General features: G+C 41.8%; 1 protein-coding gene across 8 annotated transcripts in view; it reads right to left on the bottom strand.

Annotated features, from left to right (window-relative positions):
• The window catches only part of ADGRL3 (adhesion G protein-coupled receptor L3), a 342,991-nt gene that overhangs the window by 214,559 nt on the left and 101,672 nt on the right, over positions 1-26,760 (bottom strand). For all 8 annotated transcript variants that reach the window (XM_055796415.1, XM_055796409.1, XM_055796407.1 and 5 more), the window contains exon 3: positions 13,054-13,163. In XM_055796415.1, coding sequence (XP_055652390.1) covers positions 13,054-13,163 — 110 coding nt within the window. The remainder of the gene's footprint in view (positions 1-13,053; positions 13,164-26,760) is intronic.

Genomic DNA, 26,760 nt, shown 5'->3' with positions numbered 1-26,760 from the left:
ATGTCTTGCAATAGTATCCGGTATAATCTTCTCCATATTTTTTTCAGGATCTGAGGTCAGACTAATAGGTCTGTAGTTCCCTGACTCTTCCCTCATACACTTCTTGTAAATTGGAATAACATTGGCTAGCTTCCAGTCAGCAGGGACCTCCCCAGACTCCAAAGACCTTCAGTCAGTAATTGAGAGGGGTCCTGCTGTAACATCTACTAGCTCATTCAGCACTCTGGGATGAATCCTATCAGGCTACATGGACTTGTGAACATGCAGCCGATACAGCTTGTCTCTTACAATTTCAGTGTCCACAAATGGAAAGTCACTGCTCCTACGCTCATGGTCCTCCAGATCAGGGAACTGGGCAGCCCAAGGTCTATCAGCATTATTAAAGACTGAGGCAAGAAAAAAACCCCAAAACATCACTGAATGCCTCTGCTCTTTCCTTTTTTCTTTTTCTTTTTTTTTTTTTTTTTTAATCCCTATCGGTCAGATAACAATTTTCAACAAGTATTGGTCCAATGTTTTCTTAGACCTCCTCTTGCTATGAATGTACTTTAAAAAGTCCTTCTTGCTATCTGATACAACACTGGCCAGTTCCAACCCTAACTGAGCTTTGGCCTTTCATATCTTCTTGCATATATGAACCATAGCTCTGTAATCTTCCTTGTATCAAGGGAAAAACAGAATGATTGCTTTATGTACTCTGGAACTGGTATAGGACTTTGATAGCAATTAAATTTTGTCTCTGAGAGGAGACAGGAGGATGGAGCAGTCCTCTTTGAGAAAGGAATGCCTTTCCTTTGCACTGGAAATATCTTCATTTCATCTCTGCACCACAGATTTCTCCACTCACAAATCTGAAGGCTCAGACTCACTCTGTTTAATAACCAAGGCTGCACTGATTTTAATACTGCCCAATTTTACTCTGTACCTTCAAATTCCCTCCAAGTCAACACGAAAACTCCCAAGTGTTTCATTGGGTTCTCATCAGAAGCACGTGCTCAAAGACAACTACTGCACCTTTATCAAGTCTGTTTGAAAAAACTAAAAACATACAACACAATCAACAATTAAAAACAGCCAGAAAAAAAAAAAAAACTAAAATTGAAGACATTAATTTAACAAATGTGACAATAGAACCAAGATATATTTTTAATGGATTCTATTTGAAACACAGACTTTGTTTTCAAAGTACCTGCACAGAATGTAAATTTGTCACTTTATGGTAATTACTAATATCCTCCCCGACCAGAGTCATCTGGAACGTATTTAATTATTGACGTCATTGAAAATGTACATGGCACATGCTCACTATTCGGAGTAAGTCTTTAAATGGACAAAGGCCCATTTGGTTCCTTCTTTGAAAATGTAGCCTCAGCATATAAAGTGACCCCCAAACTATGCTTCTGTTATTTATGCACAGCATACATAAAATGTAAAAACAAGCTGACATTCATCAAACATTTAAGCACATGCCTAGGTAGAAGCGTCCCAGTGGTCTCAATGGGAAAAAAATGGGGAAAAATCTAGGGGTGCAACTGTGCCTCATACAAATATTCATGTGGTACATTTATTCCACTGCCACACCTTGTGCCTCTGCATCACTTCTAGTTGGTATCAAAGCCACCTCAGGTGTGCCTGTATGTACTGCTGGCACTCCCTGCACACACATTGCTCGGTATCAAACCTGTGGCAGTACTCAGATACCACCACATTTTCCCTGTGACATTTTAATAGCTGATGCCTCCATATTTTCAGCTCTACGCTGACTATCAACCAAAAGTAAAAAGGTACTGCCAACCTGAGTATAAATACCCAAAGTAGCAATAGCATACAAATGCAATTATACTTGAAGCAGGACTAATTTCAGCCTATGGTAAGAAAAGGACCACCAGTATCAATATAGTGTAATTTTATACTGAAGCCACTAAACACTCCTTTCTACTCTCCTAAGCAAGGGTAGAATATCAGTCACTCATCTTACAATTTCAATGTTTTCTGCCAAGTCTTATCAATAAAAAATACCTCCAACATCAGCTTTGTATTGTTTCTTGATTTTTTTTCTATTCAGGGTCAAATCTTCAAACCCTAGTGTGCATTTGCTACGTGGACTTTACATTCCTTCCCATTCCTTCAGTTTTGCTGCAGAAACATGGAACCATCTTTTAAGGTTGCATTCAGAATAGCGCTTAAATGCACGATTTGTTACTTTAAACAGCAACATAGGTGGAATAACTCTGGAGTGTTTCATATACAGACATTAAAGGCAGATTTCTAGGGGAGCTTAGCTTTCATTAGGGCACCTGAAAATAATGGGCTCATTTTCAAAATCCCACAGAGTGCAACAGCTCCTGTTCTGTTTAGCAGAACCATTATTTTGCGAATCTGAACATCTGAGGTTTTGGAAGCTTTCAGGTATGAGTGTGCGTCTGTGTGGTCCCACAAGCTTCTGCAAGAGCTTAAATTGAAAACTGTGCAATTATTAATTTTTAAAGCAAAAATGACAAAGGCCCGACACTGCCTCTCCTGGCATAAAAAGAAAGGACTCAGCTGGATTACGTAGTGAGGTGCTAGCCGAAGCCTCTGCTGAACTAGCATGTGCTCTCCTGCAAAGGGCAAGACAATAGTTTCACTCACACACACTGTTCCACACACACAAGAGAGGAAAAAAACCAGAGTTAATGCAGGGCAGCTGAATAATACCTTCACAGAAGCAGAGAGAGAAACCAGGTAGACGTCATCTGCAAGGTAAATTAAAATTATACATCTCTGAGGATTATTGGTGAAAATTGAGACCTGGAAGGGAATTTGCTTTTGATATTGGAAAGGATAAATACCCAATGTAAATCCTTTTATGTGGGCCTCTAGAGTAGAACAGAGAAATTAAAGATAAATGAGATTAAGGCATTTTTTAAAACTACCTCAGACATATTTAAATTACCCATGGAGGGGAAAAAAGACTTTGGAGGAGGAGATTAGTTTAGACCCTCAACAAGTCATTCATCTAGGAAATCAATTGGAAGAAATCTTTTCTAATCTGAATTGGTCATTGCCCCCCGCAAAAGCCAGACACATCCCCGAAAAACATTTAAGAACATTTCTGCATAGCCTGGCAATCAGCCTGGGTAAATGACATGCCATGTCATTTTTTTGGTGAGGTCTGGGTTAGGAAACATGTAGGTATAACTTGATCCCTTCCCAACCCCCCCAAAGTATGCCCTGGGGAAGGCCCCTTTGCCTTAGCCTCCCACAAATCCTCCTCCCATTTAATTGCTCTTGGAAACAGAGACAGCAGCTAACAAAAATCAAATGCTATGCAGTCTGTGTTTCTGTCTCTTTTGCCAGAGTTTGAGGTACATACAACTACTGTGGTTTCATGCAGGCCTATATTGTTATTAAAAGTGGACTGGAAATGTTGTTAGCAAGGAAAGTGCAGGAAATGAGTAAAAAAGTAATACATTCAGATACATTTGGCTCACTTCCTGGGAGCTCTTTCAATATAAAGAAACTCAACAAAGTTGTATTTTTAGATCTTGAAAGATGCGTTTTCGTATTTCACACACTAAAGGGATTTGCCTTAATACACTCAAATTTCCCCCTTCCTCCTCCTCCCTCATGTGCTAGAAGACATGAACTTCAATCCTCAACTTAACCACTGGATACACGTATTCTGTTCTCCCCATTGGCCAGAATAAAAACCAATAAATGTATTTAATTTCTTTTTTGGATTTATAATAGCACCTGGCAAGGATGGTCTTAATCTCCTTACACTGCTTGCACCAATGAAAGAAAACTTTGCAGTACTTTTGCTAAAGAAATGAAAGGATAACAGGAAAAAAAATCTAGAAATATAAATATAATTTCCATGTAGATCTGTTATAAAATGTATAAAATCCCTACCCATGTTTCCAGAGGGCACTTGGCATAACAGCACAATTTAAACAATGATTATTGAAGACAGAAAGAAATATATTCTACTTAATGATGACAGAATTGTTCGGAGATAATTGGGAAGTATGGGGTCATGTTTAGACAAGAAACTGGTGGCAAATATCTAGTAGTAGACCTGTCAGAAAAGATGTACAAATGACCTAAAGTCAGTGGGTTTTTTCCCCATTGGTATGCCAGACAAGCATATTTGCAGGAGTCACGCTGCTTTGTTTCATCAACATGTTTGTTAAGCAAACACAATTCTATTGCAGACATCCAAAAGACACTCTGCTATTTGGATGTGGAACCATCAACCTCTAAGGTGGAAGGATGGTAGTGTATTAATATATTGAGGAATTCAACAACATTTCATTCTTCTTTCTGCCCAGTACTGGTTACAATTCCAATTTTAGGTGAGACAGTATCAGTTATTTGCTATGCTAGACATGGGGGTGACAAAGACTAATTTGTGGAGAAAAGCTAATGGCTTCAGATAGCCTCAGGTTGCCAGGATGTGACCCAAAGTTTGCTGACACTGATCATTACCCTGTGATTTAATGACCTTTGATTCAGACTCAAAGGCCAAAGGCATTCAGGCAACAGATTGAAAGATTTTAAGCAGCTTTTAGTTTAAATGGCTAAACCTAAAGCAACAAGATACGCTTTCTTACCAAAAATGCAGCTGCTGTGGGACAAGATCAGAAAGGAGTAAGTGGTGCACAGAAGTCACACAAGGAATTGAGTTACTCCCTTATATTCATAATCTTCATAAAATGAGATGTTACACTACTCATCACAGTTTTCCACCTTCAGTTTCCATAATAAACCAGTTATAGAGGCCCTAGGGAGAACTGACCGGGCTCTACATCAAGAAAAACATCAGATGTGAGAAACACTTATCTACAGTAAAGTCTTTGACTTATTCACAGTCTGGATCTCCACACTGCAAATTTTGTGAGCATGAGGTGATGGCGGGGATAAAGATGTAAATTTTGCCTCTCTTGCTGTACCACAGAAGCCTTTTTATATTCTCTAAAGAATACCTTCTCCCAGCTACACTTGTTTCAGAAAAAAAAATATATTAAATTAAACCCAACATTAAATTACTGTCATACTTTCCATGTTCCCCCACATTCCCTTCAGTCTGTGAATTTTACTCTTGCAAACTTCTCACTGGTACCCATTTAACTTTCCACCTACTTAAGTATTAATTGGAAGGGAAAATGGAAGGGAAAAATCTAATCTCCTCCTTAATTATATCTATCACCAGAATACCCAAATTTTCACACCAGAAGAATCACATCATTCCTGCTGTTTCTCTCACCTATGTTCAACGTGTCCAACATCTCCAAAAGATGCTCAGTGTTTTCCAAATTAGTGGAAAAGGAAGTTCTGAATTTGCCTCAGAAAATAAATAAAAATACACCTTTCTCACTCTAAGACTTGACATTTCAGACCATGTGTGTTTAATTTATACCTTGTGTAGCCCAACAAGCTGTGCCATTCAGACGCCTGTCAGTAGAGCATGCTGCTGGCTGCTCTGCTTGTAGTTCATATAATGGGTTAGCTCAGCCTTCAGATAAAAAAAAAAGACATGTTTTAATATTGCGGGAAAAAATACATTTTTTGGAGTGAAAATTGAAAAATCTGGAGGTAATGAAACTGTTATAAGAGAACAGAGAAAAAGGAATATACAGGGGTGCAAGGCATCCTTCTATATTCTTGAGAGCAAACTAAACTGTCTCCCCCCCTCAACCTCCTGCAACACTTTGGTTTTCACTGTGCTTGAGTGCAAGATCTTCAACAACTACAAAGCAACAACTACAAAGCTTGCAGATGTCCAGCTTAAATATCAGATCTCATTTTGGGGTTACCTCACTTCCATGATTAATTAGGAGTGCAACTTTAAAATGGGCAGAGAAGTGACGCTCAAACATTCATATGACTGAATTTACACTTACTCATGGCAATGACTCTTCCATAACAACCTGTTCAGCTGGTAAGCTACCAAGTTATTTTTCTAAGTGGTATTCATACATGTCCATCAAATTATGTCCTTACTGACTTTGACAGCAAATGTGCAATAAAACACCCTGTGATTGGCTGACAAGTTCATAGGTGCCCAGGCTATAACAGACTCCAACTCCTTTCCTCTGCTGCATTTCAGAACTAATACCATTAACCAGAAGCACTGTGGCAACTTTTCTGATAAAGATAGCATGTGCGATTCAAAGACACATGGGAGCACTGCCTGTTGTATGTGGAGATAGGATTTTCAGAACCAGCACAAGGCGTAAAGATAGAATGCATCAGTAAATAGAAGCATTTCAGTATTTTAAGCCTGGCACTGGGGAGTGATGAGCTAGTTCAGGAAGTGACCAGCTAAACACTCAGAAGAGAGAAACAGAGGTAAACAGAGAAAAGATTACTTTTCACACAAAGGCTCGTACTGGCAGAAGTTGGAGACATGAAGAAGTGTCCCACAGACACTAGAGGAAAGGACCAAGATAGCAGGAGCTGGCTTTTCACAAGAGCACGCTGGAAATTATTGATGGAGCAAGCAGTGATGGCATTCATACCATGGAGACCGTCTAACATTTATCTAACTTCTCATAAGAAAATCCATAGTGCTCCTGGTGACCACAGACTTTTAAACCAGTAGGTATTACAGGCACAAACAGCTGAAATCATCTTGTTAATTTAAATAAAACTCACCTTAGGTCCAAAAATGAACAACATTGCCATATATTTCACCGTGTCTCACAAAAAAATGTCCTTTTCCCCTCATCTCAGGCTACTTTCAAGTTTTCAAACACCAAAATTCCCCCCAGATCTCAGCACTTAGTTTTCTTCCCATTCTTGAAAACCATGCACACACCTATGCAGATAGCTCAGCCTCCATGATCACAAAGTACCATAATAGCAGGTTATTTTAATTAAGGGTCTTTTCCAGCTGGCTGTTGTGTAGGTCCGTTCTCCCCACAAACACACAGTGAAAGGAGACTGACAGGGGAAGTACCACATCCTTAATTTCTGCCTCTGTGGATAAAGAACGAACAAGCAAAGCTGGAAGTTTCAGCGAATGCAGAAAAAAGGTTTTTTTGGTTGCAATGCCCAGGAAATTGTATGCCTTGGAAGAAAGGCAATTAGTCAGCAGGATACAAAGTAAAGAATCTTTGCTCAGAAATAATCATAATGGGTAGTTAGGTCTGGTGTTTTTTGTTTGGTTGGTTAGTCTTAATTATCGTTCCTAGCCCAAGCACACAAATCATTTATTTAACTAAATAAAACAAAGGATTCCTGGCTTCAGGTGGAAATCACTCATTACTGACCAAAGCACCAATAGCTGGGTTTAACTCCTTGGGAATGCTTGCCATTTTCGCTGGTGGGCCCCAGAGGACCAAAATCTCCTGGAAAAAGACAAAACACCCAGAAACCCAGAGCAAAAGAAAAGTGGAGAAGCCACACGTCCATTTGTTTAACAAAACACAGCCCTGCTCTCAATGGGCTAACGCTGCTTCTCAACCGATAGGGAAGGCAGCAAGAAAACACACGCAGGGAAAGTCTGGAGGCCACATAATGGTCTTATAGCACTCCAGAAATAATTAAGAACTGTATTCTTGGGAAAAGTGGTCTCATTAAATTGCTTTCAGATTGCAATTTTCTCCCAGCTTCTCCCCCTCTATTCCCCCTTCCACCAGCAATCTTGGAGCAATGAAAACATCAGTTTGCTTTCTAGTGCTTGCATTCTCTTAAAAATGTCATTATTCAATTATCTGTCTATTCACTGGCCCGAAGGTCCAGTGGAGCAGATATTGTGAGCCTTCATTTAATGTTTTTAAATGCACTTCAGTCCACTCGTGATACAATAAAACTTTATTGAATTCTGTTCCCACATCACACTTACCATCCCTCACTTTTATTGATATGTGAGCCCATCTATTCTTCTGTCAGCAATAATAGGAATATTTCTAGCAAAGAAATGACCTTTCCTTCCATCAATACAGTAATTGGGATATGTGATTTCAGGTTCCATGTGTAAAAAGAAAAAAAGTCTTAAGAAAAGATGAACCATGCTCAAGTGTTGTTTTCCTTCCCCTTGTTAGCATTTAAGAAGCAGGAAAATCTCTGTAAGCACCAAAGATATTTGGTGCCTTCATAACATTTATTAGCCCATTTACCCAGAGGAACAGAAAGAAAGGATGAATCATCTTTCCTCAGAAGCCACAAATATTTTTCCCTTGCGGGGAACAGCCCTTTGAATAGATCTCCCCAATATTAAAAGCTGATGGAAGACTTGTCGCCTGGGTGCAAGACAATTTATCATCACAGTGGGCTATGCCATGCCTGGGCCACCTTTCTTGCTCCCTTCTGCTGCTGCCATCCTTTCCGTTAATGCAGCAACGGCCCTCGTTAAGCCCCCATCTTTTTTACACTTTGTCCTGCCCTCTACCTTAGATTTTCCAATTCTAGTAGAAAAATAGACTGTTTCTGGAGGACAACAGCGCACAAGTTATTCTGCGAACTCCAAAACCTAGAACCTAAGGGAACTGAGAGTTCAGAAAAAACTGAAGGTAGATTTCAACTCAGCTAGCTAAATCCTCTTCCTAGCACCATGCTGGATCCTTGGGAGCCTGAACAGCTGTCTCAAGGGGGAAATGAACAGAAAAAACACTTCAAAATACCTCCACACATTCAACTCACACCTTTTTTCAAAACTAAAGTAAAATCTAAATGCAGACAATCCTTGATTTTCAGTCAAAGCCAGTGGGGGGTAGTTGCTCACATGTTGGAAAATCTCCCCCTGTTCTGACTTGGGGTATCACCCATGAAGGGCGGCACTGTCGCTGTGGCTCACAGAGCTCCCATGCTCAGGAGAGCAAAGGCAAGGAGGCTTGTCAGCCCCAAGTGGATTGTTCTTTCTCTTCATCCATCTCGAAAATACATAAAGGGCTACTAAAACATGGATGGTTTACACATACTAAAGGCTGTGTTTCTATACGGAAAACCAACACGTTGGTTTGAATTTGTCAGATTACCAATACAAAAACTGGCTACTTACAATGACAACTAGCTCAGCAGCTCTCCCTATCACCAAAGCTCTTGCAAAATTGACTCTCTTGGTTGTCACCAGTCTCGTGTGTTGGCATTGGATAAATTGTTCATCTGCTTTCTGTGCTGGCTCATGAGCAAAATGGGAAGTTCTTCAGCACATTACAAAGGTGAAGTAAGAAAAATTACAGTCCTACATGTACTGGCACCAGGACAACAGGACTGTACAAGCACCAGAAGAAGATACTGAGGTGTTTCTGCAATGGGAGAGTTGGCCTAGCTTCACAAACCACCACCACCACTGCCATTCTCATTACCCATTTAATGCTGCTTTGTAAAGGGAGAAGGGGAGAGGGAAGGGATGCACTAGGAAACAACAGAGTACTGGATCAAAGGGACCCTCGCAGAGCAAGGTTTCTCATACTTACATACAGAGCAACACTGCCTAAAATGCAGTTTCAGACATCTCTCTGCAACGTGCCATGTATGCACAGCTCTAGCAATAGCAAACTACAGGTCTGGAGTAGCAAAAAATTAATAGAAAACCAGGGAAAAGCTGTCTTGGTCAGAAAGAAAATTCAATTTAAGAAAACTGGAGTAGTAATTTCAGTATTTTGGAAAAAAAGGGGCAGTCTTTAAGGCAGGTGTCAGAGGAATAAAGAGCACATGCCAAGGCCTGCTCTGACAAGGACAAAAATAATTTGGCAACTTCAGTGCAACTGAGGCCTGTCAATTTAGGCCCAGTATCTTTTAACCTGCTGAAATCATCAGGTTTTCACTTGGTTTTCATTGTCAGAGGACAACAAACAAAGTCCAGAGATCCCTGGAATGACTGTCCATTTTTTCAGACAGCATCTGCCATCACATAAACTGACTACGGGATCAGCAAAACGAGGAGACAACTGGGCTGTCTGTGTGATCATCTGTTTTCCTCCCCACATGTCAAGTAACTGCAGCCTCACGAAACTCTCATTATCAGGAGTATCTGTACTGAACACACAGGAATGTGGTGCAGACGGTAACACAGAGGACATTTTAAAATATATGAACTACTGAAGTTAGAAGAGGTTGGGTTTCCCCCCCCTCCTGACAGGAAAGGGGGATGCTTTCCTTTTGAAAATGAAATGAGTTGTTGGTGGAAAATTTAATAAATAAATAAAAGTTCAAGAGGAGTATGCTACCCAATGGAGTTTTAAATCTTCTGTAATTTTTCTCCAAGGGAGTGTATACACTAGCACTATATCGAGCATAAGCACCTAAGGTCAGCCCTAACAACATATGTTAAAGATGACTCCTAAACGCTGCTCTCTTGAGACATACACACACTGCGTTCTGCTGCTGAGCTAGCGCTTAGGTAAACTCTCTCTCTCCATCCATAAGGAATAATTTGAAACCATAAGGAGTAACTCATCCAACCAGACAAAGAAAGCTGGAATTGCACACAAGTACAAGTGCCTGCTGACATATTAATTCCTTTGTTACGCAGCTGCTGTCTTTCTTTAGGAGGTGGCCATATGGCAGGCACCACCATTCACCAAGGGCTTGGTGCACGAAGCCACTGAGGAAATGTCAGCGGATAAGGAGGGGTTGTCCCCAGTAGCAACCAGCACCATGGAACCTGCAGAGCCCACTACCCTCCCTCCAGTGAAGCATCACGCAAGGCAGCTGGGTGTGGGTAGCAATGCTAAGAAAGCTGGACCTGAAAGGACATGGGCAACAGCCTAAATTCAGCTAGACAGGCTCAAGCATGTGGGCTCAGTGACAAGGGGACCAACTGACCCCCAGCAAATGGCAGAGGTATCACCAAGGACATCAAAGGGGAAACAGATTTCATCCGCCGGGGTAGCTTTGGTCTGACCATACCCTCGCTGACTTCCTTGTCCAGAGCTGACACCTTCCCCATCACCTGGATGGCCTTCACTCATGGGGCACTCCTGGGGCTCAGGCAAGGAACATCTGTACAGCTGAGCTGACCATTTCCAGAGGGCAGAAACGGAGGAAGTAACAAAGCCAGACAGAGACTGAGGTAGGGCAAGAATAAAAAGGAGCCCTAGGTTTCCCCCTCCATGTCTGCAGATGAAGAGACACAGTTTGCCTGAACACAACCAGCTTCCCTGGAGCTACACTGAATAACAATAATTAAGGTTTGACCCAAAATTTCCTAGACAATACAGAAAAACAAGGGCGGAGATGGGACCCTATTTTACAATGAGCTTCCCCCTCATTTCCACCCCCACAACTGTACTAGCAGAGGCCCTATATTTGATTTATAAAGAAATTGAGGAAACAGCCAGCTAAACCACTAACTTAACTGTAAAGGCAGCGTGACTTGTCATTATTGTTTTCCTCCCCACATTCAGTTCATTAAAATATACTCAATCCCTACTGTATGTTTGGTACTCAGCAGCCCCTCACAAGAGTTATTTTACATCTTGTACACAGGTCCGATTAACACCTCAGGGCATAATATTCACATATTACCTTTCTCACAAGACACCACTATTCCTCTTTGTTTTATATGCAACAAAGGCTACAGAGGCATACTATGTAATCACTATTGCTTTACCAGCTCAGTCTCAGAAGGGAGCAGCATACCTCATGCAAATCACAAATCACAAGGAAATACAACCTGCTATGATAAGTAGAAACCAATCTCCCCTTGCCCTCCCCCACACACAGTGTTGTGTGTAAAATGAAAGATCTCATTTAGAGTGGAACAACTCCAAACCAGTAATTTGGTACGAGCCTGCTAGGGCAGACCCTAAGCCCTGATGTCATTCTTTCCATGGGTTTAATAGCTCACCCCATTAAAAATATTCCAGCACTGCATTTAGAAGCTTCACATTTTTGTTTAGAAAAATCAAATATGGTTATGCTGAGACCCCTGCCAGCAGACAGAGTCGCTCAGCAGAGAGGGTCTCCTTTGCTCAGAGAGGTGGTCTTAGCTGCATCCCTCAACTCGTGGTTTCACAAGCAAAACCTTGCACAACCTTTCCACATCGTAGTGGCAGACAGGTGCCCACCTCCTGCATGAGGGACAGGGACCACCCAAAGGATTGTAAATTCTTGCTTCCCCTCCAGACAGCATGTCTATCATTTGTCGGCCACATCTGCTCTCCAGAAGCCCATGCTCAAGGCAACAAAGAAGATGCTTTTAGTTCTCAAGCCAAATCCTGGGTTTCAGCAAACTGAAGTCTAATGCAACTCTGTAGCTAAAAAGCATCCATTCCTGTATCTGCTTTATTATTTTGAGAGCTGTGCTATGAGCACTGGCCTACACAAACTGAGAACCTAGAGATGGTGCTGCTATTCACCGCTCAGCCTTTACGACTGCTAACAAAAAGTGCACTCCTACTATTACAGTTTTTATGTCTTTTTTGAGGTATGCCATTAATGATAGTAGGACCATAACTGCACCTAACACATTTGGTTTCTACAGGAAGCAAAACCTGAGATATACTTAACTTTTTGTAGCTCTGACACTTCCATTTGGCACATATTCTGTAATCCCAGATGACTGTCTGTCTACCTGCAAAAATTTAGGCTAAATAGCTTGCCTGTAATTTGCCTTCATAATCTTAGAAGCTTATAAATTAGTATTTTCTATCATCAAACATCAAATTTCCCGAAACGCTAGCTTTCTGCCTCCTCAGTGATACAATACTGTATTTAAGGCACTTATTAAATGTCACCAATTACACGGACGCATGCTGGTCAAAGTGCGCTGCTATATGATTACAAGCATAAAACCCTGGAAAGAGAAACTATAAGCTAGCAATAGTGCTTCATTCTCCCGGTCTGCTTCCCAAATGTTTTCCAAAAGGAGATATGTCACTGTTACACTGTACTACATGGAAAACATGGGGCACTATTAGGATATTTTTAACATGAACACAAACCTTGCACAGAGGAAAATTTTTTATGTCTTGCTAGCTCAGTCTCATATGATGCACCCGGTTTGTCACCAAGCATTTACTTGCCCTTGGGCAACAACAGACAAGCTCAAGGATGGCCTAGTCTCCACAATCAATCAGATCTCTATTAAAGAAACAAAGGCAAATATATCAAAATACATACTGTAAGGGACGCATTCATACTGCACTTCCAGGTACTTGTATGTCCCAGGGCAAGGGTCTGGAAACACATCAGGGCCAGCAACAACTGCACATTGGGTCCGATTACTGCATCTGAAAAACAAGAAAAAAAGTCAGAAAACAGTCCAGACAGAAGGACAGGTCAAGAGGTTGAGCAGCAGCCCCCACAGTGTCAACAGGAGTGAACATGCAGAAGCCAGGACTTCAGCATCAGCTGGGGAAGCTCGACAGAGAGCGTGTAAAGGCTGATGGCAAACGCCGATATCTTCATCAGCTTATTGCCAGAAGCGAAGACATATGGTGGCACAACCCCTTTCCCTCCAAGCAGTTCTTACAGCACTAGGAATTATTTTTTTAAAACGGATCTGAGAGGATGGTTTAAAACAAATAACAATAACAAAAAACAAATAATTACAGATATGTGGTCCTCTAAATCTTGAAACCCAAACTCCATCACAGTGATTTCAACTAACCTTAAATACCAGCATTCCCACGAAACAAAATGCAAAGACTAAACCAACAACATTTGTGGCAAAAATAATCATTGTATATTTTATAGCAGGCATAATAAATACATTTTACAACATATTTATAAAGTGTTCCCACAAAAACAGTCATCTCAAATAATGTTTAATACAAAGACTAGAAACAGCAACCTTTGAGGGAAAAAATAATCACCCAATAAGGTGTCTAAAAACACATTAATTTTCAGTGAATTTTTAATTGTCAAGTGGTTTTTCACACAGAGCCAACACACATCAGTTATAAATGGCCAAGTTTTAGTTACTCATTCTGCCCAGCATGGATGCACCTACTGAGACAATCTATTTTTTCCAGAAGCAAACCTTGTTCTCACTGAAGAACTTGCCATACAAGTGCACAGAGAAGGAAGCGACCCTGTCCGCTGCAGCAAGCATCTTTCAGGTTAAGATTATGCACGCACACAGGTTGGGCTTTGCGAGATGCTTTCTCTGTGGCACATATGACTCACATCCATGGGTGACTGATTTTAGCATGTGTGGAATGCCAAATTACTTAGTTTACAGCAGTTTTACACAGAAGAATCCTCAGCTTGTTTGTTGGGGGGGGGGGGGGGGGGCGGGTATGTGTGTGTGAAGAGAGAGAAGTATAGTTAGCATTTGATTTTTATGCTTTTGCACGACAAAGAGACATCCTAAGGGCTAGTTCATTGCATTTACTTTCTCTGAGATGCTGCATCCTCTGATGTGACATAAGACCCCTGACACTCCTGCTCTTCTAGCAGAAGCTGTGACATCCAGCACAGAACTCATTTAGGTCTGCAGTGGAAATGCTTCATGTTTACCTGAGGCTACAGTTTGTCATCCTTAATGCAGATTTTATTTGAGCCCATAAATTAAAATTGATTCATTAGTGACTGCCTTAAGCTCCATACTTTCTTTAATTTTATGGAAAGATTAATAAGAGCTGATACGCTTGCTCATCAGGCTGTTTTGCTGGATAACACATAATCCAGAGGGCTGGGTTGTTCTCTTTTTTCCTAGCTGAAAGATGACAGTTATCACAGCAACTGACTAGTTTTATTATACACACAGAAAAACAGTTTAATTAACAAAAAAGGGTAACTATGTTGTCCTCACCCTTGCTACTTACACTTAGGTGGATTGGCTGGGATATCACAGGTAGACTAGACCATGCAAGCGGGCAGTCTTCCAGGAGAGGCTTTGAACATCATCCAAACCTTCACTTCCAACAAAAATCGTTTACTGGGCTCAATGTGCCTTTCAAAAAGCAATTGCACTGGCCTAATCAATAGTCTCTCTGGCTGTAGCGACATTCCTGGCCACGTTATATAGAAGAGCAGCAATGGATCAAAGAGACATTTCAAAAGCATGAGTCAGGATCAAAAACTGCGAGGAACTGGATGTGGAGGGAGGAACAGACATTTAGGGTTCATCTGCGTGTTTCTTCTTTCTTTCTATCTGTAAGTGTTTGGTTTGAATCACCACTTGACCAAGCGTTTCCTTGTGGTCAAAAACCAGAAGTGAAAACACACAACCCAGAAAGCTCCAGGTTCATAACCAGTATTTCAAAACTTGGTTTGGAAGTCGAAAGTCGTGAACACCAGCTTTAACCTCTCCAAATGCACGCTGACTTCTGAGATATCACCAAAGAGAGTAAAAACACCATGATACAAGGGGTCAAGTTGGGAATGCAGAGTGGTGGTATGGGCTTTTCCCCTAACTCTAGGCAGTCCTGAAGCCCCCTTGCACATCCCTGGGGATTGGGGGATGGCAAAGCACTGTGCCTACCAAGCACAGAAACTTCAATAGCAGGCAAAATCAAATCAACAGTATCACCTTGCGGGGGTAAACAACAGAAAAGCAGGTGAAAAAGTCCTAAATAAAAGCTCAAATAGTATGCCATGTCACCTCACACAATTTGCAAAAAAGGGCTCATACAAAACACCCCACCAAAACCAGAGAAACTCAGCCCCCTCTCTTTTTCACAGCCATTTCCTATGGGCAGCAGTCCTGAGTCTAGACTTGGCATTTTTAGTTTCCTTTTATCACCCCAGGGTGAAACATGCAGGTTCCCATTCTAACACGCTAAGAGGTGAGGGCAATATGGACTTAAAACCTTAGGAAAAAACCCTAATAACTGTTTAACCAACTACTACTGTCAGACATCAGTCTATGAAAATTTTAAGCAGAGAAAGAGGTAAAAAATACTCATCATTAAAGCTCTGGTCACTGTGCTTTTGCTCAAACTTTTTCTTCATTTTTACAACAGCTTCCTGGTCCCTTCAGGTTTTTTTTATTTTTTTCCCGACAGATTAAAGGCCCGGGTGACACTATGTGACACACAAGAAGTGACACAGAAAAGGAGATGTTTAAAAGAAGATGCATCTGTAGACTTGAAAACACAGGGGTGGGTGGTGGGGAAATATAATCTTGCTTTACTGCATTCCCAGCAAATCAGCCCATGAGCTCTTCTTTGTAAATTATGGGATTATACAATGAACCCTGGGATTTCTTGGTGCTTGGGTTTTAGTAATACTTGCTCCAAACTCCTGCAAGTTGCGAAGCTCACTGCTGGGTATTGACCTTACCAGCCAATACAACAAGAATCCTTTGTTTTAATTATGGGGTTTTTTTCCTTTTCTTTTTTCCCTCCTTTCTTGAAGGAAGATCTTTACTAACTACTGGAGTTACAATTCGCAGTAAGAACCAGTTCTGCATCAGTTCATAAAACTGTCTCTTCTGTAGGTCGATTGCAGGAATACTACCAGAGTCCCTTAGCTGTATGCTAGAAACAGCAGCTCTACATCTTGCCAGACTCCCCTCCAAAATAGGGCAGAAACTGTTTGCATCACTGGGTCTAGCATAACTGTACTCCAAAAAACTACAGTCACCTTTTTTACAACCATCAATACCTCTTTTACTGTCTTTTGGCAAGCAGTATATTAGTTTATATAAATATATTTCCAACACTGATTCATCAGCTCCTTCAGATGAAACTACTTCCCTTGCCCCTGCATTACCCTCATGGCAAAACTTTCCCAAGCGAACCCTGGTGTCTTGGAATATGTTCTCATTCTCCATATGCTCTGACACCAAGAAAACAAGAGAGCTGTGGGAGAAATCTGTGAATTTGGGGGAACAAATACACAATTTTATGCCTGTTAAAAAAGTAGCTTCAATTTTATGAGTTTGTACCATATTTTAAGGCAAATGTTCTGGAGACACAGAAGAATTAAAGGAGCCCCTCAAGTGGTTTTAGTTCCCTTTATTGCCATTTATCATTAAATCTGACAAGAAATTTATCACCATCCTGTTGTTTAGGGTTGGTTTGTTTTATCTGGAAATCCTTATTTCTAACTGTAATCACTCCTCTCTGTTGCTCCCTGAAGTGCGAGGTGGGCACATGAACATACAGCTTGCTTCTCAGAGACCCTGCACGTCTCAGGCCCCTCCATAACTGGTGCAGGGATTCATGGACACTTTGCCAGGACCAAGAGCATCCACACAGCTCTTCAGAAATAACTCACCACGCTGCCACAGCATTCAGGCTAGCAAGGCAAAAAGCCTGCTGCATCTTCCATTTCGCAAGACATGGAAACTGTGACTTGCCAGTGCCCAGGTTTCCTTTGAAAATGCTTATGTTGGTGCAAAGGGCAATGAAAAGGTCAGTATGTCACATCCACTTGCCAAGGTGCAGATGCCTACCAAGACCAACAAAGAGATCAGAAACCAAAGCATAACCCAAGATCTGTATTTTCACCCCAACTTGAAAGACTGATGGAAATATATATTCCTGTAGTTCAGGAAAAGAGAGTAACTCAAAACCCTCCTAAAAATCAGTCTGAGATACTCAGCAGTCTTTAAGACTGCTCATAAACAGAAGTTCACATTATTCACTTATATGTTTTGGTGAGGAAAAATTACCCCCTGGGAAAATTATAAATTGTCCCAGTCATAAGAAAAAAAAGAGAGAAAAAGAAAGAAAGAAGAAGAAAGAAAGGGGGTTTCTTTTTGCCTTCTTTCTAGCTATATTTATTCCCACCACTTATTAATGTACCTGTTCTGTCTTTCAGATGTGGAAAAATATTTATCCTAGAAGAGAAGTGTCAATCCAGTGTAACACAGACACTGTAACAGAAAGCATGGATTATTTTTTCAGAACTTCTCCCAGTTCCAGTGGAAAATGACTTTCAAGAGTTTTAATGTGAAACAGTAATAATAATTCATGTGGCATTTGTTTTGCATTTATAGCAGTGGGACTGAAGGAAGCATCTGAGTTCAGAAGCAGCTGCAGGGCTCAATGCTGCTTGCAACTCCCAGTTCAGACTTAAAAAAAAAAAAAAAAACAAAACACAAAACCCACCACTAAAACTTCATTTCCCTTCAGCAAACTTCCATTCCTTCTCCCTGGCAACATTTTTATGATTTTTAAGTGACAAGGTCGTTTTGTGATAGTGAGGCAGGAACACTTTAAGACATAAACAGCTCCTTATTCCTGCTCCAATATCTTTGCTTTCTTCCAATGCTGACATTTCTGATATATTTACCAAGAGAAAACAAAAAAAAAAGAAACAATAATAGTTTGGCAGGTGATGTTTATTTTAGGCCTTTCCACAAACGTTAATAGCACAGACATGTTGACAGCATCAGGCTAGATATGTCTGTGGTGATATGTTTGCCAGAAGAAAAATGCAAAGGCAGCACAAAATAAAAGATCAATCCCAAACAACAGCCTTTCAGCATCAATCATTGCAGGTGCAATACCAGTAAGAAGACAAGAAAAACAGGTGCCAAAACCATGGGGGCAGGCACCCATCATACTAGGGTCAGCAGGAGTAGAGCAACCAGAAATCCGTGCAGAAGTCCACAACAAGCCTAGAGGCTCAAACATCCATTTCAGCCCAACACAACCTCTTTCTCCTCACCCTTACACTCCAGAGACAAGCACTTCTGAGGTGGAGCAAGGCTTTCTGCGACACCAGGGCGGGGAGCTCCTGCAAACAGGGCGTACTGGAAAACACTACAAACGGGGAAGTCACCCATGCCCTCTGAATTCACAAGCAGATGGTCAGAGTCCAGGGCTAGGCTCTTAAATACCCTGAGGATCAGAAAATTTCAGGCTACACATCTGTGAACTTGGACTTGTACGGAGAGCACTGTGCTGCCATTTCCATCCCTTGCTGCTGCTGCTGACAAACCCTGCTCAGAGCTGGCGCTACCCTCCACCTACAGCAACCTATAACAAGGGTTTCTTAATGCCCACACGTGCAGACCAAGCTGCCTCACCTGCCTTCATGAGCACCAGTCACCAAAAGCAAAGATACTCTTTCCCTCTGCCCTCAACTGAAACACTTACTTTACACAGACACTATTTTTTTTTTTTTTCTGCAATGACAGACACGGCAGCCATCGTGTGCCTAGGCACACTACTATACCCAAGACATCAGTATCTAAGCCTCTTTCTCAAGGTCTATTATACTTCTCTAATGGTTTTACAGTAAGAGACAGACTTAATTCATTATCCTTCATGGTAACGCTGCAAGACATCCTTTTTCCATCTCTGGAACACAAAAATCTCTTCTCTAGATGACTGCTTTAAGAAAGAGGCTGTCACAGCAAATAAGTCAGCCAGGAGTGTGTTCTCCCTTGTCAATATGTGATATTTCCAAATCAACCCTTTAGGAAGGGCCAAGGAAAAAAAAAATGCCCTGGAGAAAGTAAACAGGAAGAAAAGAGAAATTTCACTTGTAAGTGGAGTTAATGTGATGCCTTGCAAATAAGAAGAAAAAAAGCAAGCAGAGAAGGAAAGCAGTGGAAGGTGGAGAGGGGAGAACAGAACCACAAGCCCCAAGAAAAGCCTTTGGTTCACCACATTTGCTTTCAATAATGCAGCACACAAGAGCAAACCTAAATCTTCACCTGTTTAGCTTCCAGAAACAATGAATTCCTCAACAGAATCTTTTTCTGCCTCTGCAAAACCTTAAAAGCAAAGGATCTAATGACAGGGATATGAAAATCCAGTCTCTCTAAATGTTTTCTTCATTATGAATGGGCCTTTTTATTGATCTTTCAGAGCGCAGAGAAGCTGGCTTTCCAACCTCTGCTGCGATATAATTATCTGCAGTGTTTAATGCTAGTATGGGTGATTCCCACTACATACTACATTTTGTTGTTTTGTTGATGAGTTTTAATTATCTATCCAGGTGCTAGAGCTGTCAGATGGGCTGCTGCTTATGTGATCAAACTAATACAAGGAGAGGCAAAGCACACTAATTGCAGCCTCACCAAGTGCCTTTGTGGAGATATGCCAATGAGATACATTTAAACTGCTGTGTTTATTGTAAAATATTATTATGTTTTATGAGAAAAAATAGTCCTCTTTCTATAGCCTCAAACAATTTTGTTCCTCTGATTATTATTCTACGTTGAGAAAAGCAAAACTGAGGAAAAACAAACCACCAAAACCACAGCCAGCCAAACAGCAGAAAATTCCTGCAGAGCCGAACTGAATCAGAGTTGTAAAGGTCACCAATGGGATTACTTTCATATATTATGGAGAGCCTGGGAGCAAGATGGAAAACAGGTACTGGAAATAATTTAAATATTAGTTTTACATAAGGGAAAAAAAAGTAATTATGCTGTTTCAACTTATTGATAAGGCCCTTAAAATTTAACAGGAGCATTAAACAGCAAATTCATAAGATTTTACAGATTTAATGGCAATTTGGGGCACCCCTTTAAATGGTGCATCTGCTCCCCTGCCAGGGACTCCCCAGCTTAGGAATCTGAGGTCTCGGACAGGACTCGCCAGTAGGTGTGCTGCCTCATCATCACCCTCCAAGGAGGGTCTCCCCCAAGCAATGAAAGGTTTGTCCTCTGTGCTTCATCATGTAATGCCTCACATTTTATAGTTTCCTTGGATTTCTTTCTGTCCCATCTCTTTGTGATCAATAGAGTGAGAAGGGGAGATGAAACCCCCAAAGGCAATGAATGTGTAACAGGAAAACCTGCCAAGAACCATGTACTAATGCGCCTGGCTACAGCATCCCTGCAGCAAAGGCAATCTGAATGCAAGGCTAGTGAAAGAAACATTCAGTGTTAGTGCAAGAACAACAAAGCACCATTCTGTCCAAGCCATTGGGTATATTTTGACAAAAGCTTTGGGTCACCATGGAAAACAGATCTGCACTGAGCACGTCTGAAGCAGTCACAGTGCTGCATCAGCTGCAAGTAGCTGAGGTTCCAAGCAAGGGCAGGTTTGCAATATAGACTAATGTCTTTCATTGGATGCTGGTCTGTAGGGCTGAAAACCAAACTAGGCAAGCCTTAAGGCTGTAAAGTAGATCTTTTAAAGGACTACATCTGCCTTTTTACAGGTATTCTACTTCTTCCAACTCCATAAACTTCTGTAGCACACTAATAAAAATCCACTTTACAGAACACTGACAGGATATCTGGAGAGGAGAGTAAACACCTGAAGTAAACCAACCAATAAAAGGCTCATCAGTTTAGCCAGAGTTAACGCTACTTAAAATAACTGCGAACAGAAAACAATTTGGCTTTTAGTTTGGATTATGAGTTCAAATTAAATGCTAGATGAGGTCAAGGCTGAATTTCAGCTGGTGTTCCACATTACTTTGTCTTCACTGCCACTTTAACAAGAGTCATTGCAAGTTAAAGCCCATTTTTTCTTCTTTAGTACAGCTACCGAGAGCTAGGATAGCCAGGGGAAGTGGCGAAGGATTATATTCTCTAGAACAGCTCTGAAGCGCTTTCAGACCCTCAGTCTACTATTGCCTACCTATCCACTGAGTCGGCAGCACAGGGAGCCCATGCCATGCTGCACATCAAGGTGCTGCAGCTGTGTAGCAGCACAAAGGTGTGAACTTGGCGCTCAGCACTGGCAAAGCAAAAAGCAAATCTGAATGTGAGCATGTAGAAGCCTTTTAAAAATACTAACAAAAGATAATTCTGTCCTGTTGTTAAAGCAAAATCCAGTATTACTCCCACTGCATCCCCCTTCAGTAACTGTCAGGTTTTCTTGAAGGACAAGGAATTACACAGCCTGTAATAACCACAGTGCTGCCGTGTACTGTCACCAACCAATGCCCCTGTCCCAACCACTGACTGATTCCTGCAAAAGGAAAAACTGAGATTAGAGAGTATTGTCTGTAAAAGGGCTACAGTAATCTGTATTCATGGGTTGGTAGGTTTAATGTATTAGCCTTTCACCTCTGCGAACAGGGTTAAAGAAGGGTTTTGGGCCAAAATAATTTGTACTGCTCTCCGTCTCAAATTTGACATAATAATTGAATGACTCAATGAAACAAAAATGCATACATCCAAACAGCACAGGAGGTCGAAGCTGGGCAACTCCCTGATGAACTCAGGAGTGAATCGAAGGCAGCCATGCAGCACTGTTTCTAAAACCCAGAGCAACCTCTCCCTTCATCACTCTCGCCGATGACATGACACCAAGGTGATTTTTAAGTACAGGTCCATAGATTTTAGTTAAGAAACAATCACCCCTCAGCCTCTTGATGGGGGGGGGGGGGGGGGGGGGGGCGGGGGGAAGCTTCCCAACTGAGTCAGATTTAGGATCAACATGTGACAGGTTATGCCTTTAGCATCATTGCTAAATCAGTTCAGACAAAAAGGTAATACTACCAAGTAAAACAAACAGCCTGCCAGGGTTGTATGCTGTTAATACAGCATCTGTTTATGGTGCCTGATTTTGTATAGCACCTTGTGCAAAGGAGTCTTGGCCCCTGTCTGTCTCAGGCATTAAATCAGTACAAATATTAATCAGAAACAAACCAAACTTTCTCAAAAAATAATCCTGAAATGAGCTAAATATGGTTTTGATATTCAAAAGCCTGTGGTGGTTTTTTTGGTTTGGTTTTGTTTTGTTTTTTCCCAACATAGCCAACTCTGCCTCTCTGATCTTCAGCCCAAAGCTTGAATATAGGCAGCCTGCACTTTGATTCTAAGCTCAAGAGAAAGCACAGCCTCACAAAACCTTCATGTGCTTCCCAGCCCGGCACTGCCCAACCCAAGCATACACAAAAGCAAATGGTAGGGGGGCAGGAAGCCTATTCTTAAATATATTACTGGAAACATCCATTGTGAAATTCCTCAAAATGTCTAAACACAGCCCTGAACTTTCTGTGGCTGCATGCAGCAACATGGAGGGGCTGGAGGGATGCATTTTTGAGAACACCTGTCCAGCAGCTCCCCTGAGGCTTTCTCATGCTGTGCTCCGCACTAAGCTGGGGAAAGTCAGGGATCAGACTCTGCTGCCTGCCCTCCCACCACCCCATTCCCTCCTCGCTTCTTCTTCCAGGGGTAGTTTTCAGCATATCTATCTATCTATCTATCTCAGTTTTCAGCTATATACACCCACCAGCTCTTTTCCTGCTCCACCCTATCTGGTCATCATCCTGAAAGGGACACTACTTGCTCATCACATATCTTATCTGCCTTTAAAATACATGATTAAAATACATACAGATTTAGCTAAAAAGACTATGCTGAAAAAAAGTCTGATAGGAAAATGGCTTCTGAACACCTGTGGGACAACAAATGGCAGGAACCAAGCAACTGGGCTTCTGCAAAACTTCAAGTCTTTTTTGTGAGATGCAGAAACTACTTGGTTAGTGGAGGATTGACGATTTCATGCTACAGAGCCTGCCTAATGCTGTACTCACAGAATTAAACTCGCTGTATGCAAGAAAGTTTCCTTTGAGGAAGCTAAACTCAAAGACCAAGTTTTCCGGAAAGGCTATGCCTCCCACTGGAGCTGAATTTTTCCAGAGCTTGGATCTTGGAGGAACTACAAAAAGTCGCAGCTGCTGAGCATGGCCAGGGACTCCTGTGTTCTCATGGACAGCAGTGAAGCTGCTGGCTATTAAGCATTTTTCAGGCAGCAGGCTGTGTTATGGAGTGCGTAACTGCTTTAGTAATCCAACCCAGACAGCTCTGCAGAAAAACACCCTGCCTGCCTGGGATTTCACAGGGGCCTTAGGTGGAGCAGAAACTGGGAAATCCACATTCCATAGCATGGAGCATTTCTCCAGCAAGTCAACTTTAAAATATGTGACTGATGCTGCTCAGACATACTAGCTGAAGTCCAGGGAGATGGATGAAAGGGTAAAGATGCAGAATAAATTCATCAGATGTCTCCATAAATCATTTCTATAGTTCACATTTGTTCTCTGCCTTTCATTACTTACATTTCTAAAGCCACTGGGTGCCTTGGTGCAGTAGATCTAATAAAAAGGAAGATAAAGTTTAACATCCCTTTTTGAAACATATTAAAATGATGTAGCTTTCTTCTGAATGTTAATGGCAAGCATTACAAGAAACATACTGTCTCAAAACAATTCACTGGGGCTGGGAACGAAAGCAGAGCCCCACTGCAGCCTGGAAATTCACAGTCCTCATCTCCACTCCCCCACACCCATCTCCACTCCCCCACCTGGTAGAAAAGATCTTATTTCTGATCCTAATGTTTTGGCAGTCTTAAGTTTGTCACCAAATCCTGACCTTGCTTTGTGCAGACCCTCTGACTCAGGGTCAAAATTCCATACTCGAGGAGAGGAGAAAATATTTTTGGAGACTGGCATTTTGGAAAAGAATCTAAGCTGTGTGACAGCTGTTTGGAGATGTGGCATGCCAGAGGGGTCCCAGCGGAGCATACAGTATTACACACACGCACATGTACAGAAAATCATTAAAGTTTCTGTTCTAAAGTTTCACATTTAATGAAAGAAAGCAAGAGAGATATCTGGAGAACTCTTGGGTTATATTAACAACTAGTGATACTCTCTTTGCCAAGAGCACAGGCCTGGGAAGCTCACCGACAGGGATGGGGAGGACCCACAAAAACAGCAGCAGGTCCAAGTGGTGTGGCGAGGGGGAGCGGGAAGGGCCATCCTGCCCTCTCCCCGCCATGACCCTGGGCCGGTCAGGAATTGAGCAGAGAACCTGCTCTTGCGGCTGGAGTTATTCTACAACAGAGGCAAGGACCTTTATAACAGAGTTTAATCTGTCGCAGGTTAAACAAAACAAATGACTGCACAAGTGAGCAATTACAGAGCATTCCACAGCCAGCACTCAGAAAGCCTTGCCATTGATTAATTAGGTTCTGAGGGCCAAGGCTAACCTCACAGTCCCCTGAGAAAGAGACCGCTTAGCCCCTTTAAAAAACAAACAAACAACAACAAAATTAAGATTTTTCAGTATTCTTATTTAATACTTGAGCATTAGTTAAACAGCTGCTAAAGTATTTGAACAGTTACTTGGGACTGACCTACATTCAGCTGTATCACTTTATTACATTCAGGAGAAACTTAATTAAGCTTCTGTTCCTTAATAAAAGCAAATAAAATCCTCCATTTTATGACAAGGAGCTGCACTGCTACAGCCATGTAAAGCTTTCAAATTTGTCAGCAGTTTCCCAAGAGAGTGTGGCTCCCACTATCACATTCCTCCTCTTTGCATTTGAGAGATAACAAGATACAGGGTATTTTTATGCATTAATGCTCCTCAAGGCAGGCTAGCTCACTCTGCTAGCCACCACCAAGGTGGAGAAGACTGTAGCCTGTGATACCCACCCTGTTATCTTATGAGAGCTACTGTACCTTGCAATGTGGTCTGCTCCCAGTCACATCATGGGCTAGGCCATGAGTACTTCAGCCCTGCCAGGAGGAAGGCATCAACTATTCACTTCATGGCAAGAAGTAAAAGAGTAACCTGTGCCTTGAAAAAAACCACAAACGAAACAACCAAACCACATCCTGCTGGCCATATAGTTGCACTTACCCATGGGCCTGATCCACACCCCACTGAATTCAGGGGGTGAATGGTCATTTACAGGCACCACTAACCATTAACAGGGTTAATGAGCTACGTAGTGGCAGCGTACAATGAAGGATGCTCCCGTTTTAATACACAAGAGTTTCACCAGCTCATGTCACCAAAGCGACCCCCCAAATCACCTACCCAAAGCCTCCCATGAATATTAACATTTTAAAATGCTGTTAATGAAAAGAACCACCCCATACATGTGACCCACACTCAGCTACACTCGCCACTGTAACTGTGCCGAACCTCTCTACAGGATTATTCAGCCACATGTTACGTGCTCGTCACCCTCCTCCCTAAAACATTCATCTCGGCCTCCTTGTCTCCTGCCCTCACACAAACAGCCCCCCTGCTCTGACTTACCAGAGATCCATTTTGGGAGAAATCTGTCCCCAGCCTTGTACAATTAATGAAAGCAAGTGCTTAAAATGTAAACAGCTAGACAAAAACACTCACCAGCTGCCCAGATCTCTAGATTTTCGTTGAAGTGACTACAGATACTCAGACAAACCCTTGAAGCTTTGGTGAGGTAATAGGATTTTTTTTTCTACATGAGTGAGAAAAACCAAAAACTGTTCCTTGCTGAGCAGAGACCGTGGGTGGGCAGCCCTTCCAGCACCGGCATCATGGTCAGAAAATTACTTCTGAACACCCGACAGCTCCTCCCATGTTTCCCAATCAAGGGATAATTTTCCAACTGGCTTTCAGTCCTGCTGAGCCCTGTGCTGAATGCTTGAGACCATGAAGCTGCTACTGGACTTTTTGCCAAATCCAATTCCATATGTGCCTTGCTGACATCTATATTTATAAAGCTCCCTATTCTCTCAAGAGGATGAAGAGACAGGTGCAGAGGTGAGAGTCATGCACCAAAGAGCAATTCCCCCAGCCTCATGACACAGGAGTCCTTGTACCAGCTCAACAACTCACAGAAATTAACTGTTAAAAATGCTACAACACCTCCCAGGCTTAAAAAAAAAAAAAACAAAAAACCAAAACCAAACAAAAAACCACAAAAAACAAAAACAAACAAAAAAACACACAAAAAACCAACCAACCAAAAAAACCAACTACAAAACACAACAAAAACCAAAAACAACACCACGACAAAAAAGCCCCAACACCACCACCACCACTTAAGTCCTGCACCCCATCAGGGCCATTAGTGCTGAGCACAGTGGCCTGATGATGCCTTGTCCCTTGGGCCTACTTTATTCCTGCTCTCTGAAGGACCACAGATATTGTTCAGGATCTGAAAAAGTTGGATTTAATTCCGTGGATGGCTGTAAACCTTTAGTTCCCATCCTGTAGCAGAACAGCCTTAC

Source organism: Falco peregrinus, chromosome 2 (genome assembly GCF_023634155.1).
Source record: "Falco peregrinus isolate bFalPer1 chromosome 2, bFalPer1.pri, whole genome shotgun sequence".
Lineage (NCBI taxonomy): Eukaryota > Metazoa > Chordata > Aves > Falconiformes > Falconidae > Falco > Falco peregrinus.
This window is presented reverse-complemented; position numbering and strand designations above follow the sequence as displayed.